This window comes from Engraulis encrasicolus, chromosome 22, assembly GCF_034702125.1.
Source record: "Engraulis encrasicolus isolate BLACKSEA-1 chromosome 22, IST_EnEncr_1.0, whole genome shotgun sequence".
Lineage (NCBI taxonomy): Eukaryota > Metazoa > Chordata > Actinopteri > Clupeiformes > Engraulidae > Engraulis > Engraulis encrasicolus.
Window position 1 is genome coordinate 46816269 of NC_085878.1, and position 13719 is coordinate 46829987.

The following is a 13719-nucleotide window of genomic DNA, read 5'->3' on the forward strand; positions in this document are numbered from 1 at the left end:
CCGTGTGTGTGTGTGTGTGTGTGTGTGTGTGTGTGTGTGTGTGTGTGTGTGTGTGTGTGTGTGTGTGTGTGTGTGTGTACTACACCAATCTACCTTTGTGAGGCCACTGCTATTGGAGCGCACCCACTGGGGCCCTCGCTCCATGTGTCTTGACCCCTTTTTCTGGGGTAGTTTTGTTGTTACTGGTAAAAGTAAAAAAAAAAAAAAAAACATTGTAAAACATACTGTATTAAAAAAGTGTAAAAAACATTTCCTCACCGGCAGGTTAGGGTTAGGGATTGTTTTGGTTTGGGCACAGTTAAGCTTTCTTTTGCTATTGCTGGAAGATGGTAAAGGCCCCACAAGGCCTCCACAAAGATGTTAAGGTTGGGCTGTGTGTGCGTGTGTGTGTGTGTGTGTGTGTGTTGCTCTGTGCTATCTTCCTCTTATACAGTCTGCACACTGCTTTTACCACAGTCAATGTGTCAGTGTCCTCCACAAACACATAATCACCGGAAAAACAAACACAGAGGGAAAAAAGAATCAAGTATTAGGCTACTCTAGACAGATTAGCTCTGTTGGTCTAATTGTTCAGTTGTAGCATGTGAAAAACAGGATGACAAAATTGCATTTTTAAAAAATCTCTCTGTACAACAGAACAATAGATTATCTCTGAGGCTTAAATCCCTCCTTCATGGAAAGGAAAAGAAACAAATGAAAGAAAAAAAAACACAAAGACCTTATTTTCCGGTGTTATCTTGCAGAGTAGCCCACCTTTCATGTCCTCAAGCAGTGGATTATCTGGACGTGAAGAATGCAAATTGCACTCTGCATGGCTAATGTTTATTTCCACTCACATTAGTGGAGGTGTGAAGAAGCCTCTCTTGTTCCATCAGCTGGTTTGGCCCTCAAGGCACATTGGGAGTCAGTCCACCTAAAGGGGGAATAACACATCAGGCAACATGAAGAGAACAATTATGAACCCTATGAAGTGTTTGAGTTGGTAAACATGTTGTAGAAGAGAGAGAGAGAGAGAGAGAGAGAGAGAGAGAGAGAGAGAGAGAGAGAGAGAGAGAGAGAGAGAGAGAGAGAGAGAGAGAGAGAGAGAGAGAGAGAGACAGACAGACAGACAGACAGACAGACAGACAGACAGACAGACAGAAGAAAGAAATACCATACACAGGGAGATACTTGAAAGAGAGGGAGAGACATGCATACCGAATGTGAATAGAATAAAACAATTAAGTGCATGAGACAAACCCATGAGAAGCAGGAAATAGTACTATGGAGTAAGTGAATAGCGATATAAATGTTCTTAAAGTGATTCTGTCCCATTTTTGGAAATACGCTTATTTTACACCTTCCCTTGAGTTACAAAGTAGATAATAGGGTTTTACCGTTCTCCTGTACTTTCAACGGTTCTCTGGGTATGGCAGTGCAAATTTTACCTCCAAGCTAGCAGTTAACATTGAGTCCTAGCTGGCGGCTAACTGGTCTCATAGGACTCAATGTTAACTGCTAGCTTGGAGGTAAAATTTGCACCGCCATACCTAGAGAATGGTTGAAAGTATAGGAGAACAGTAAAACCCTATTTTCTAACTCAAGGAGAGGTGTAAAATAAGCTTATTTCCAAAAATGAGACAGTATCACTTTAAGGTTTTCTATGGAAATGGTAAGGCAATTGGAGCACGTGTGTCAGTGAAGGATAGGCTTGTGATGGGACTAATTGATTCGATTGATCAAGCTTATCTATATACACAGGGGGGCAGCGAAGGAAAAGGCTGGTCATTGATCAATCGTGTACCCTGTACACAGGAAGGGCGAGGAGTAAGAGGATATTGGCCTTTGACACCATGACTACATGATGTGCATACCAAAGTAGGCAGAGTTACAACTAAACGCCTTTTTTGTTTTAAAAGCTGTTCGTCGACAGAGGTTGCAAGTTGGCCGTGAAGATACTGGCATGTAAGAGATAACTGATCTATAGGTTATATTCAGTCAAGAGATTGAGTTTTACGATGCAGTCTACTTATTGTCTTATTGTATTGGCTGAGGTGTCGTGGATTTGTTGACGAAACATCAGTGAGGTGGGGTGCCCTCTTGAAAACCCATTGAAGTTGACAGGTCCATGCTGTCCAACTCTGTCCTCAATTACAGACGTCTGAGGGGAGCGGCTTCTATGCCAGCTACCATACAGGGGGACCAGGGCTCGACTCCTGCCAGGCGTGGTGGCTGCGGTATACTCTACCGTTTAAAGACATGGCAGTCTTATTATATTAACGCAGTCTTATTATATTGGCTAGTGAGCTTGTGCATAAAGAAACTCTAGGCTAATTTATTATCTTTTACGGAAAAGTCCATGCAGTTCTTTACCTTAAGACCACTGGGGTCGAATACAGCGAAATATACAGTACCTGTTGGTAAATCTTAAATCTAGTAATAACATTATCAAGGAAAACTGTTTGATCCACTTTGCCAAAGGATGTTTAACATGGAGGCCGTATTCCCTTTCTGATATTACAATAACATTAGCAGCATGCATTTGTGACCATTGTTGTAATAGTGCGAATACTGAAAGCTACACAAGCACTTCTACGCTAATGCATGTTATCCATGTGCGATTAGCATAACACTATGTGTCAAAGCAGAACAGCATGCATAATGGAGACCTATGTACGTGACAACAGTAATTTTCACAGGTGAAGTGGTCACCCACAACATTTTGCGCCATTTTGTGTGTGTGTGTGTGTGTGCGTGTGTGCGTGCGTGCGTGCGTGCGTGCGTGCGTGCGTGTGTGTGTGTGGTGCAGCAGATGTTTAGCAATGTGCATGTGGGTGGCTGATCAAATGCTATACTTTCTGAGGTCCATACCAACTGAATTAAGTGTGTCTGGCTCTGCACACTGTGGAGTGTAAACATTGTGTATTCTTGCTTGTCCGCAGGCCAGCTGGGTTTTATTGCAAAGAGGCATGTGCAAACATGTGCTGGTGCCCACCTACAGTACAGTATGTGTCAATTAGGCTTGCCCAATCAGAAGGCTTTGTGATCAAGTGAAGAGAAAATCCGAAGTGCTCAGGGAATTGTTCAGAAAAAATCTTGAAGGTGCTCTTTGGTGTTGGGGAAAAAACAATATTTTGTCAAAAAAGGGAGTCCAAGGCACTCTTCTTGTGGAAAAATATTAAAAAGCCTTTATTGAAACATGGCTAAAAAAAATTAAAACATGGGAGCAGAGACCCACGCATTTCGGCGCAAGCCTTCTTCAGGGAAATGCGTTGGTCTCTGCTCCCATGTTTTAAAACTTTTTAGCCATGTTTCAATAGAAGGCTTTGTGAGTTTGATTGGCTGTCGTAGTAATATAAATATAACCAATATGGGTTTGGGACTATGATTTCTTGCAACCGACCAGATCACTTGGGTCATGACACATGGCAGGGGATGTTTGAAGTGTGTGGGGTAGTCATGGAAGCAGATTAGTCTGACTGAAAACATTACAGTGATTTGTTAAGTAGCATTTTATGTCAATGCATTTTATTCCTGCATTGTCAATATTTGGTTACGATGTCTTTTGAAATGTCTTTGCATTGTACAGTATGTGTGCCTTGTATGTGTTGTGCATGATTCTTTCTCTCTCTCCCTCTCTTTCTCTCTCCCTCTCTCTCTCTCTCTCTCTCTCTCTCTCTCTCTCTCTCTCTTGCTCTATGTAGCCAGTGTGTGTGTGTGTGTGTGTGTGTGTGTGTGTGTGTGTGTGTGTGTGTGTGTGTGTGTGTGTGTGTGGTCTGTGTCTGTGTCTGTGTCTGTATGTCTCTGTGTGTCTGTGTTTGTCTGTGTGTGTGAGTGTGCATGCGTACGTGCATGCATGTGTTTGTGTATGATAGCATTATCCCCCCTTTGTGTAGCTCTCAGAAGCTAAATTCCATTTTTCCCCACTTTTAGCGACAGGTGGATGGATGGAACGCAGCAGAACAGGCACCCACATGATCCCCCATCCCCATCCCCATCCCCACCCCCACACCCCCATCAACCACCCACTCCACCCCGCCCCCCCACCCCCTCTCTACCACTCCGACCCCCCACTCACTGTCTCTCATTTGAATAATTCTGGCTAATTACCTGTTTATCCGGAGAGGCCCTGTCATATCGTCAGCGGCCCTCGCTAAGAGCTGTCTGCAGCTGCCGCCACTAGCACTGCCTCCACCTCCACCACCACCTCTACCACCGCCACCGCCACAACCACCACCATCCACCACTGCTTGCTTCACTGCCTTCCTCCCTCTCTCTTTCCTCCCCCTCTCTCTCTCTCCCACTTCCACCCCCCCCCCCTCTCTCTCTCTCTCTCAGCCCTGCAGCACAGCTACCGCTACAGCTAGCATGCCCTCCCTGCCCCAGACAGCAGGAGCCTGTATCCTGCATCCCTACATCAAAGCATTGCCGTGCTGTGTGCCGTGCCTCCAAGTCCGCTTGATGTCCTACTCATTTGCCAGGGATGTCATGGAGTGTGTAATTACCACCCCAGCTGAAGCGTTTTAGGATGCTGCTGCTGCTCGCCGGGTTCCTGCAGTGTTGTGTAGTAGGGAATGGGAAGTGTGTGTTGTGTGTGTTGTGTGTCTCGTGTGGTTGGGGTGTACCTGGGGTGTGTCATATGTGTCTTGTGTGGTGGGGCGAAAGTGCAGAGCGTCATGTGTGTTTTGTGTGGCCGTGTGGAGGTAAAGTAAAGTGGAGTGTAGCGTACGTGTACGTGTCTTCTTTTGTGTGGCGTGAAAGTGAAGGTCAGGTGTGGATAAGAAAGTGAAAACCTCTTAAGCCTGATTTGCCCGGGATAAATATTATCTATGGACCACTGGTAATTAGCAAATACCTCTGCATTTCTGTGTTACTTTGTGGTGCATTCCGACAGGATAAGAAAAGGTCTGTGATTTACTTGAATTACAGACATTGTGACTGGACATGTGATACATTCACAACTTCTTGTTTCGTCTCGTAGAGCTGTTTCTTGGAGTTACTTTTGCTTATGATTCAATGTAAACAAGATAGGTCGACTACCACTTCCTCCCGATATGCTATTAATCAACTTTTGCCAGTGTCCTCCATTATTCACTCCAGGAAAAGACAATTTAGACGTGCAATGGTAATCACAAACACACATGATCACATTCAAACTGGACTTTGATTGTCACTGGACGTCTGTGTTTCACCGAAACCCAGTATGTAATTTGTAACCGGAATTATTTCTCCGCAAATAACGCAAATGGTGCATTCGCATGAGATTCGGACCCGCAATTATTCTGAATTACCAGTGGCCCAAAGGTCCAACGCAAATTGAGGAGTATGCTACATGGTGAGGTGATTGGTAAAAACATACCAGAAGGCACAGCTGTGCCAGTCTTTATGCCTGCTTCTGGAATTTATTGGTATCAATAGCAATATGATTAGAATCACTCAAATGCTCTTTCCGTCACAAAGCAACATTTCTAAATGTAACAAAATGCCTTGGAAAATGAATAAATGCATAAAAATGAAATGAATAAATTAATGAAACATGTATAACTAATCTAAACATATTGTAACTAAAATACTCATATTTACTGTCAGAGGAATTTATGATTTAAATATGATGCGCAGTTCCCATACCGCCAGACATCATGATGTTCTATGCATGATGTGATGTCCAGTTAGCCTGGGAAATCCCATACTGCCTTTAGTTCTACACAATCGTTTCGATCTGAAAGACAATCTCACTTGTGATTAGGTCTGGTGTTAACCAGGCAAATGTCCAGTGGTCGTCCCACAGATTGGCAGCCTGGTCAACGGCCCCACCGACACATCGCCCCTCCACAGCCCTGCCCCTGACATAAAAGGCAAAATCCGGAAAATAAGCTTATAGCTGCCGCTAATACCATGTTGTTACTGCTATAGTGTGGTATTAGAGTGCAAATAACCGCTTAATATCGCTAATTAGCAATTTTCGCTATGCTGTCAAGGGCGGAGTTTTGCGATTGTGTCGCCCCCTCTTGGCCCGCCCCTAGGACCGCCCTTGATGGTGTCTAGATGTTTTGAATGCTTACGGCGGTACATACAGATGGCATTACCTACCTGTTTACAACAGTTCAACGAAAGCATAATGCATTTGTCAGTATCTCCTCCAGTATATTTTGTGTGGTTATAGATTTCCGTGTTTTTATGTATATCTGCGCAGCAGCTGTGTTTATGGCTCTGTGTGTATGTGTGTGTGTGTGTGTGTGTGTGCGCGCGCGTGTGTGCATGCGTGTGTTTGTGTGTATGTGTGTGCGTGCGTGCGTGCGTGCGTGTCTGTGTGTGTGTCTGTGTGTGTGTGTGTATGTGTGTGTGTGTGTGTGTGTCTGTGTGTGTGTGTGTATGTGTGTGTGTGTGTGTGTGTATGCGCGTGTGTGCATGCGTGTGTATGTCTACATCTCTGTCTGTGCCTGTGAATCTCTATGGATGATGATGATGATGATGCCACTCATACTCATCCAATCATTGCTCAGAATTGCCCCTCATCACCATCAGGGACCTGCTGCAATATTGGGCTAATTCTGCCCGGCCTGTTCGTCACTGGCACACACTGCCATTGGTATGCAAGGCACCACACTGCAATAATAGGGGAATAAAATCAATGGAGTGCCAGAGAGAGAGAGAGAGAGAGAGAGAGAGAGAGAGAGAGAGAGAGAGAGAGAGAGAGAGAGAGAGAGAGAGAGAGAGAGAGAGAGGCCCAGCCCTTATGTCACTGCGACCCACAGCATTGCAGCAGGCTACAGCAACATCTCAGGAGTGCAATAACACACCCTAACACACACACATTGTTATAGGCCCACGCAATGTCACAGAGATGGACCACACATAGTCTGTTTTCTGACCGAGGAGCCAGATGTGCTTTGTCATTCACAGTGCATTACAAATATTATGATCAGTATTGGCTGTGTGTGTAATACATGTCACTGGAAGGACAAATTTGAAATGTGTTTTTTTGTTGTGTGTGTGTGTGTGTCTGTCTGTCTGTCTGTCTGTCTGTCTGACTGACTGTTTGTGTCTGTGTGTGTGTGTCTGTGTGTCTGTGCGCATGTTTTGGATAGGGATTTGTGTCTGTACATAAATATGGGTCTATGCAGCTGTCTTTGAGCTCTGTGGTAAAATATACTCCTCCACTACAGTATCTCTGTGTTGTGGTGTGTGTGTGTGGGGGGGTGCATTTGACTGATATCACCAGCGCTGCATCGTGTCTGAGACCTAATTGAGATGTCAGAGGCGTGAGCTTCATGTGTTCATCTCACTAACTGTTATTTATGAGGATGATTAGCCCTGCTAACCTGGCCATCCATTAGCGTCAGGGAGGCCTCACTGCACCCCACTCGCTGATGCTACTGTGGCTAAGCTAATGTACATATACTGTAGGAGCAAACTGCCTGCTTGATGCAATGCAGCTATGAGTGAGGTACTCCATGCTTTTTGCTGCCACAGACATACTGTATAAAGACATAAAACCAATATTGTGACCTATGCTTGAACCAAGACAGACTATAATAACATGGACCATGGAGTTACAAGCTGCCAAAAGAATTGGGGGTTTAGCGAAGATGTTAAAGATCTTTCGTTGTTGAAAAGAAAGAAAAAATGAAAAAAAAATGGTAGTCACAAGTGCAATTTTAATAAAATATGACACTATAAATATGTAGACCAATAATGCTGTGGGTTTTTTGTAGGTCTTGGCTTCACGGCCCCTTTTGCTCTTGGGCCCCTGGGCCTGGGCCTGGTAGGCCCATGTAGTAGTCCTTCCTTGTGCTTGAATTTATTTCCAACTGCACTCGATGTATCCTTGACCTGTAATTGTGTCTCGCAATGCACTCATATGAGGTCAAAACGTTGTCAGTTTCATCTTCACAAAGTAAAATCTTTGCCAGATATATGGTCTGACCCTGTTGATCATCAGAAGTACAGACATTGTCAGCTCAAGTAAAGGAAAAGGCATTTTGACTTGCAGAAAGAATAAGTGGCATTTTGTGACTTTCTGAAGGATCAGCACCTCTGTCAAGTCGAGTGGAGTTGAAATACTTTGTTGACCTGGAAGAAAATTAGCATGTTGTAGTATACTCTTAAATTTGCAAATTGCAAAAAGACATTGTAGGCCTATTTACATTGCATTTATATTCAACATGCATTTACTTGACTGGTGACAGTATTTTCTGTCTGTAATAACATGCAGTGTGATATCCTGTTAGTTACCACGTGTCTCAGTAATTTTCAGTTCACTTGTGCAAAAATACTTTGCAGCCCAGTATTATAGTCATTTCGTGCAGTAGGCCACATAATGTATACTTTACTTGTGCTATAGTAAACTGGTGTTGTAGTTTGTGTGATGCAAACCTCCACTAAATGCCACCCAATCACACAGATCCAAGCCAGTTCTGCTGCTGCTGGTGGTGGTGGTGCTGCTGCTGTTGTTGTTGCCAAGCTAGCAGAGCAACAACAGCGACCTTGGAGTCAAAATGCCACCCTGTGCTGTCGTTTATGTTGCTATGCCAACTTGGAAGAAATCTACAGGGAAGGATTTCAGCAGAGTGATGTCATGTGGACTGTGTTTTGTGGTGCTTTGCCTTGTTTCAGCATCAATATCTAACCCTTCAAACATGCCACAAAAAAGTCAACGAAACACATGCATACGGATCATTAAAATGTCTCTATTATGATATAGCCACAAATGTTAAAATCTTGAATTGCACCTGTTATGTATGGGAATATATGGGTCTACTTTATTTCATTGCGCATTGATAGTGATTGTTTTAATAGTAATATGCACATGCGCATTAGTCTGTATTGAGTCTTCACAAGTTCACTAAAGGAGCCACGGCTCGTTAAATGGCAACTCTTGTGTCCGTGCTTTATTGTAGCACATAAGGTTGAATGTGTGTGTGTAACTTACAACCGAGTAATAACTGCATACACAACAATTGGCGACGAGGATCTGTGAAGAATCCAAGCGGAGCTTGACTTTAACTCGTGAGGAAAGTGGAGAAACTTCGATGGCGAGAAGATACCCACCGAGAGGGAAGCAAGCGCGTGAGTGATGTTCTCTGGCGAGCTAAACTGCTATTGACTGTGATAGAAGCTAGCACATTGAAACGCGGAGGAAAATGTCACAAAATCAGCCAAACCCGACGGTAAATACCGCGCCAACCATGGCAGGGATAATCGGAAGAATGGACAGTTTTGATAGTGCGGCGGAGGACTGGACAACATACATTGAGAGGTTGGATCAGTACTTTGTTGCAAACGACATTCCAAACAGCAAAAAGGTAGCTGTACTGCTTAGTGTAATGGGAGCTAAGACATATAATTTGCTGCGCAGCCTAATGACTCCAGATAAACCTGCTGATAAGTCGTACACAGCCATTGTTACTGCGTTAGAGACTCATCTGAATCCGAAGCCTCTCGTCATTGCTGAGCGTTTTAAATTTCATAAACGAAACCAGTTGAAGACAGAGTCTATTGCTGAATTCGTGGCAGAGTTGAGGAGACTGTCTGAGCATTGTTCATTTGGAAGAAATCTATTAGATTCACTGCGAGACAGATTTGTGTGCGGGCTGATCAACGAAAATATACAGAAACGCCTGTTAACAGAAAAAGACCTGACGCTGAAACGTGCCATTGAGCTCGCGACGTCAATGGAAGCTGCTGCCAAAGGCGCTACCGAGCTGCAACAGCAGATGGCGCAAGAATGCCATGTACACGAGTGCAATGTGCACAAGATAGACAAAAGACAACAGAGAAGTGATGCATGTCATTGCTGTGGCAAGAAGTCACACACTCCATCTGAATGTTGGTTTAAAGATAAAGAATGCAACAAATGCCAGAAAACAGGTCACATACAGAAAATGTCACAAAATCAAAATGAGAGAAAAAGTGAAAGAGAAAAAGTTCCACAAACGAAAAGATAAACAAAGAGAAGTACATGACATTGAAACTTGCTCTTCTGACACAGATAGTGCACAAGACCTAGCCTGCTTTGATGTATGCTCATTGAAAAGACCCAACAGGGGAATTATATGGGTTTCACCTAAAGTGGAGGGGAAAACACTGACCATGGAGTTAGATACTGGATCTGCATTGTCAGTCATCTCCAAAAAGGATTACCAGGCACACTTCTCACATCTAAAATTACAGTCTACTGATGTAATGCTCAAAACTTACACAGGGGAGCGCATAGCCCCAATGGGCGTGGTCAAGGTGAAGGTACACTACAGCGATCAACGCCATGTGCTGTCCCTGTATGTTGTTGAGAGAGGAGGTGCGCCCCTGTTTGGCCGTGAATGGCTTCGTGAGATACAATTGGATTGGCAGTCAATTAAAGAAATGCAAGCAACAGTGACCAAAAAGCAGAGCACCGGCTCTACAACTGAAAAATTGAATAAAATACTTACCAATGCAGGAGAAGTTTTTCAAGATGGCATAGGCACACTTAAACACCTGAAAGCCCAGATTGTGCTGGAAGATGACGCTGTTCCCAAATTCCACAAGGCGCGCCAGGTTCCATACGCTCTCCGCCCCAAAGTGGAAAATGAACTCCAAAGGCTGGAAAATGAGGGCATCTTATCGAAAGTGGACTGGTCTGAATGGGCAACGCCAATAGTGCCAGTGGTAAAGGGAAATGGCTCAGTTCGCCTCTGCGGAGATTTCAAGGTCACAGTCAATCCGGTCCTGAAGGCGGAACAGTACCCTCTACCGCGTATTGATGACATCTTTGCAGCGCTGGGCCAAGGTAAGCGATTCTCCAAGATTGACCTAGCACAAGCGTACTTACAGATGGAGATGGAGGAGTCGTCTAAAAAGTACTTGACCATCAATACCTCCAAAGGTCTCTATCAGTACAACCGCCTGGTCTTCGGCATCGCTTCAGCACCGGCAATCTGGCAGAAAGCAATGGAGCAAGTCCTACAGGGCATACCGAATACACAGTGCTATTTGGATGACATAGTCATTACAGGAGAAAATGACGACGCACACCTTGAAAATCTGGAAAAAGTGCTCAAAAGATTGGATGAATTTGGATTACGGGCCAACAAAGCAAAATGTGAATTCTTTCAAGATGAAATTGAATACTGTGGCCACAAAATTGACAAAAACGGGCTACACAAATGCAAAGACAAAATTGACGCTGTATTGAAGGCCCCACCTCCACAGAATGTTTCTCAACTGAGATCTTTCTTGGGCCTAGTAAATTATTACCGAAAATTCTTGCCCAACCTGTCCTCAGTGCTACACCCCTTGAATTGCTTACTCCAACTTGGCAATAAGTGGCACTGGTCCCAGGACTGTGAAAAGGCCTTCAAGCAAGCAAAGGAGTTAGTGACATCAGACAATGTCTTAACTCACTATGACCCCCAAGTGCCTCTCAAGCTAGCATGTGATGCTTCGCCTTACGGAATCGGAGCCGTGCTATCACACCGATTCAATGATGGAACAGAGCGACCAATAGCATTTGCCTCTCGATCTCTGAATACAGCTGAGCGTAACTATGCGCAAATTGACAGAGAAGCTCTTAGTCTGGTCTGGGGAGTGAAAAAGTTCAACCAATATCTTTATGGTAAGCACTTTACCCTCCTCACGGATCATAAACCCCTTGTTTCCATCTTTAATCCAGCTAAGGGAGTGCCAGCCATGGCCGCTGCACGACTGCAACGGTGGGCTTTGTTCCTGAGTGCTCACACCTACAGCATTGAGTACAAGGGCACACAACATCATGGGAACGCTGACGGGCTGTCCCGTTTGCCACTACAAGTCGCACCGCCAGTAAAGACCAAGGAAGCTGTGGATATGTTCCAGATGGCACAAGTGGATCCTCTACCAGTCACAAGTGAGGAGATCGCACGAGAGACAGGCCGCGACCCTGTCTTGTCCAAAGTCTACGAGTTGACGCTGAAAGGCTGGCCACGCCACGGTGACTCATCCTTACCGGGCTATTCAAGTCGACGAGAACAGCTCACAGTGCATCAAGGATGCATTTTGTGGGGGGCGAGGGTAGTCATACCACCGAAGCTGCGCCAGAGGGTTCTCTCTGTGATACATGAGGGACACTTAGGCGTGGTGAAAATGAAAGGCCTTGCAAGGAGCTTTGTATGGTGGCCTGGAATCGATGAAAAGCTTGAAGAACTAGCCAAGACATGCTATGGGTGTCAACAGACCCAAAAGTCTCCACCAACAGCCCCACTGCATGTGTGGGAATGGCCTACAAAACCATGGCAACGTGTGCACATTGACTACGCAGGACCTTTCCTTGACCACATGTACCTAGTCGTTGTTGATGCGCACTCAAAGTGGCCTGAGGTTTTCTGCACAAAGACCGCAACCTCTGCAAAGACAGTTGAACTCTTACGGGCCCTGTTCGCACGCACAGGCCTTCCGCATCAGATCGTGAGTGACAACGGAACACCTTTCACCGCCGAAGAGTTTCAGCGCTTTGTTAGAAAGAACGGCATACAACACACCACCATTGTGCCGTACCATCCAGCTTCTAACGGCCAAGCTGAACGTTTCATTCAAACTTTCAAACATTCAATAAAGGCCATGGATAAAGACACAGCATCGCTGCGGCAGAAGATTGCAAACTTTCTGCTGGCCTATCGCAACAGCACCCATGCTGTAACAGGACAGACCCCCGCTATGCTCTTCCTAGGGCGTCCCCTGCGATCACGCTTAGACTTACTGAAACCCAGTCTACAGCAACATGTACAGAAGAAACAGTCTGAATCTGCTCTCCGATCCCAGACACGCTCATTGCGTACATTCCAAGTGGGACAACAGGTGATAGCCAAAGACTACCGCAATAAAGGACAAAAGTGGCAGACTGGCACCATCGTTTCACAAACAGGACCGTTGACCTACCAAGTGAAAGTCGGGCAGGACCTAGTGTGGCGTAGACACGTGGATCAGCTGTTGGATGCATCTGGATCGACAAGCGTAGATGCCAACGATACGCCATTCCATGGTGACTTCGAGTTCAGTGACGAAGCCCAAGACACCGGCGGCCCTGAAGATGATGCAGGTGGCTCTGCACCAGCGTCACCTGTTCCGCAACGTCCTGCTGTGAACCCTGTTCCTCAACGTCCTGCTGTGAACCCTGTTCCGCAAAGTCCTATTGCGAACACTTCACCAGTGAGGCGTTACCCCGAAAGGATTAGGAGACCTCCCGAGAGATTCCAGGACTGAGACAGATTGAGAGTAGATAAATAGTTAGGGTTTAGTTAGTTTTAGTTATTAATACTCAGGTAAAGCAGTTTAGTTAAATGGGGATATCAATGCTGGAAGGGAGGAGTGTTATGTATGGGAATATATGGGTCTACTTTATTTCATTGCGCATTGATAGTGATTGTTTTAATAGTAATATGCACATGCGCATTAGTCTGTATTGAGTCTTCACAAGTTCACTAAAGGAGCCACGGCTCGTTAAATGGCAACTCTTGTGTCCGTGCTTTATTGTAGCACATAAGGTTGAATGTGTGTGTGTAACTTACAACCGAGTAATAGCAGCATACACAACAGCACCATTTTTTATTTTCTGTTTGTTTGGCTATCTTGTGGAAATATAAAGCATGTGACAATAAACATAAAAATGCAACTGCAGGCCTTTCACCTCTTTTATGCACCATTAATGAATGCATTTCCAAATATTATTATATTATTATAGATTGTTAAGTGACATTCATCTACAATAACAGTGTCTAATTTAACCTA

General features: G+C 44.8%; 2 protein-coding genes across 2 annotated transcripts; both read left to right on the forward strand.

Moving 5' to 3' along the window:
- The first annotated feature begins 9961 nt into the window (after nucleotides 1-9961).
- LOC134438679 (uncharacterized protein K02A2.6-like) lies at nucleotides 9962-11257 on the forward strand. Its single transcript, XM_063188294.1, has 2 exons — nucleotides 9962-11052; nucleotides 11243-11257. The coding sequence occupies exons 1-2, from the start codon at nucleotides 10072-10074 to the stop codon at nucleotides 11255-11257; spliced, it is 996 nt and encodes a 331-aa protein (XP_063044364.1). The 5' UTR covers nucleotides 9962-10071.
- Nucleotides 11258-11512: 255 nt separating this feature from the next.
- LOC134438548 (uncharacterized protein K02A2.6-like) lies at nucleotides 11513-13416 on the forward strand. The gene has a single exon (XM_063188129.1). It carries the CDS (start codon nucleotides 11647-11649, stop codon nucleotides 13192-13194), a length of 1548 nt encoding a protein of 515 aa, XP_063044199.1. The 5' UTR covers nucleotides 11513-11646; the 3' UTR covers nucleotides 13195-13416.
- The last annotated feature ends 303 nt before the right edge of the window (nucleotides 13417-13719 follow it).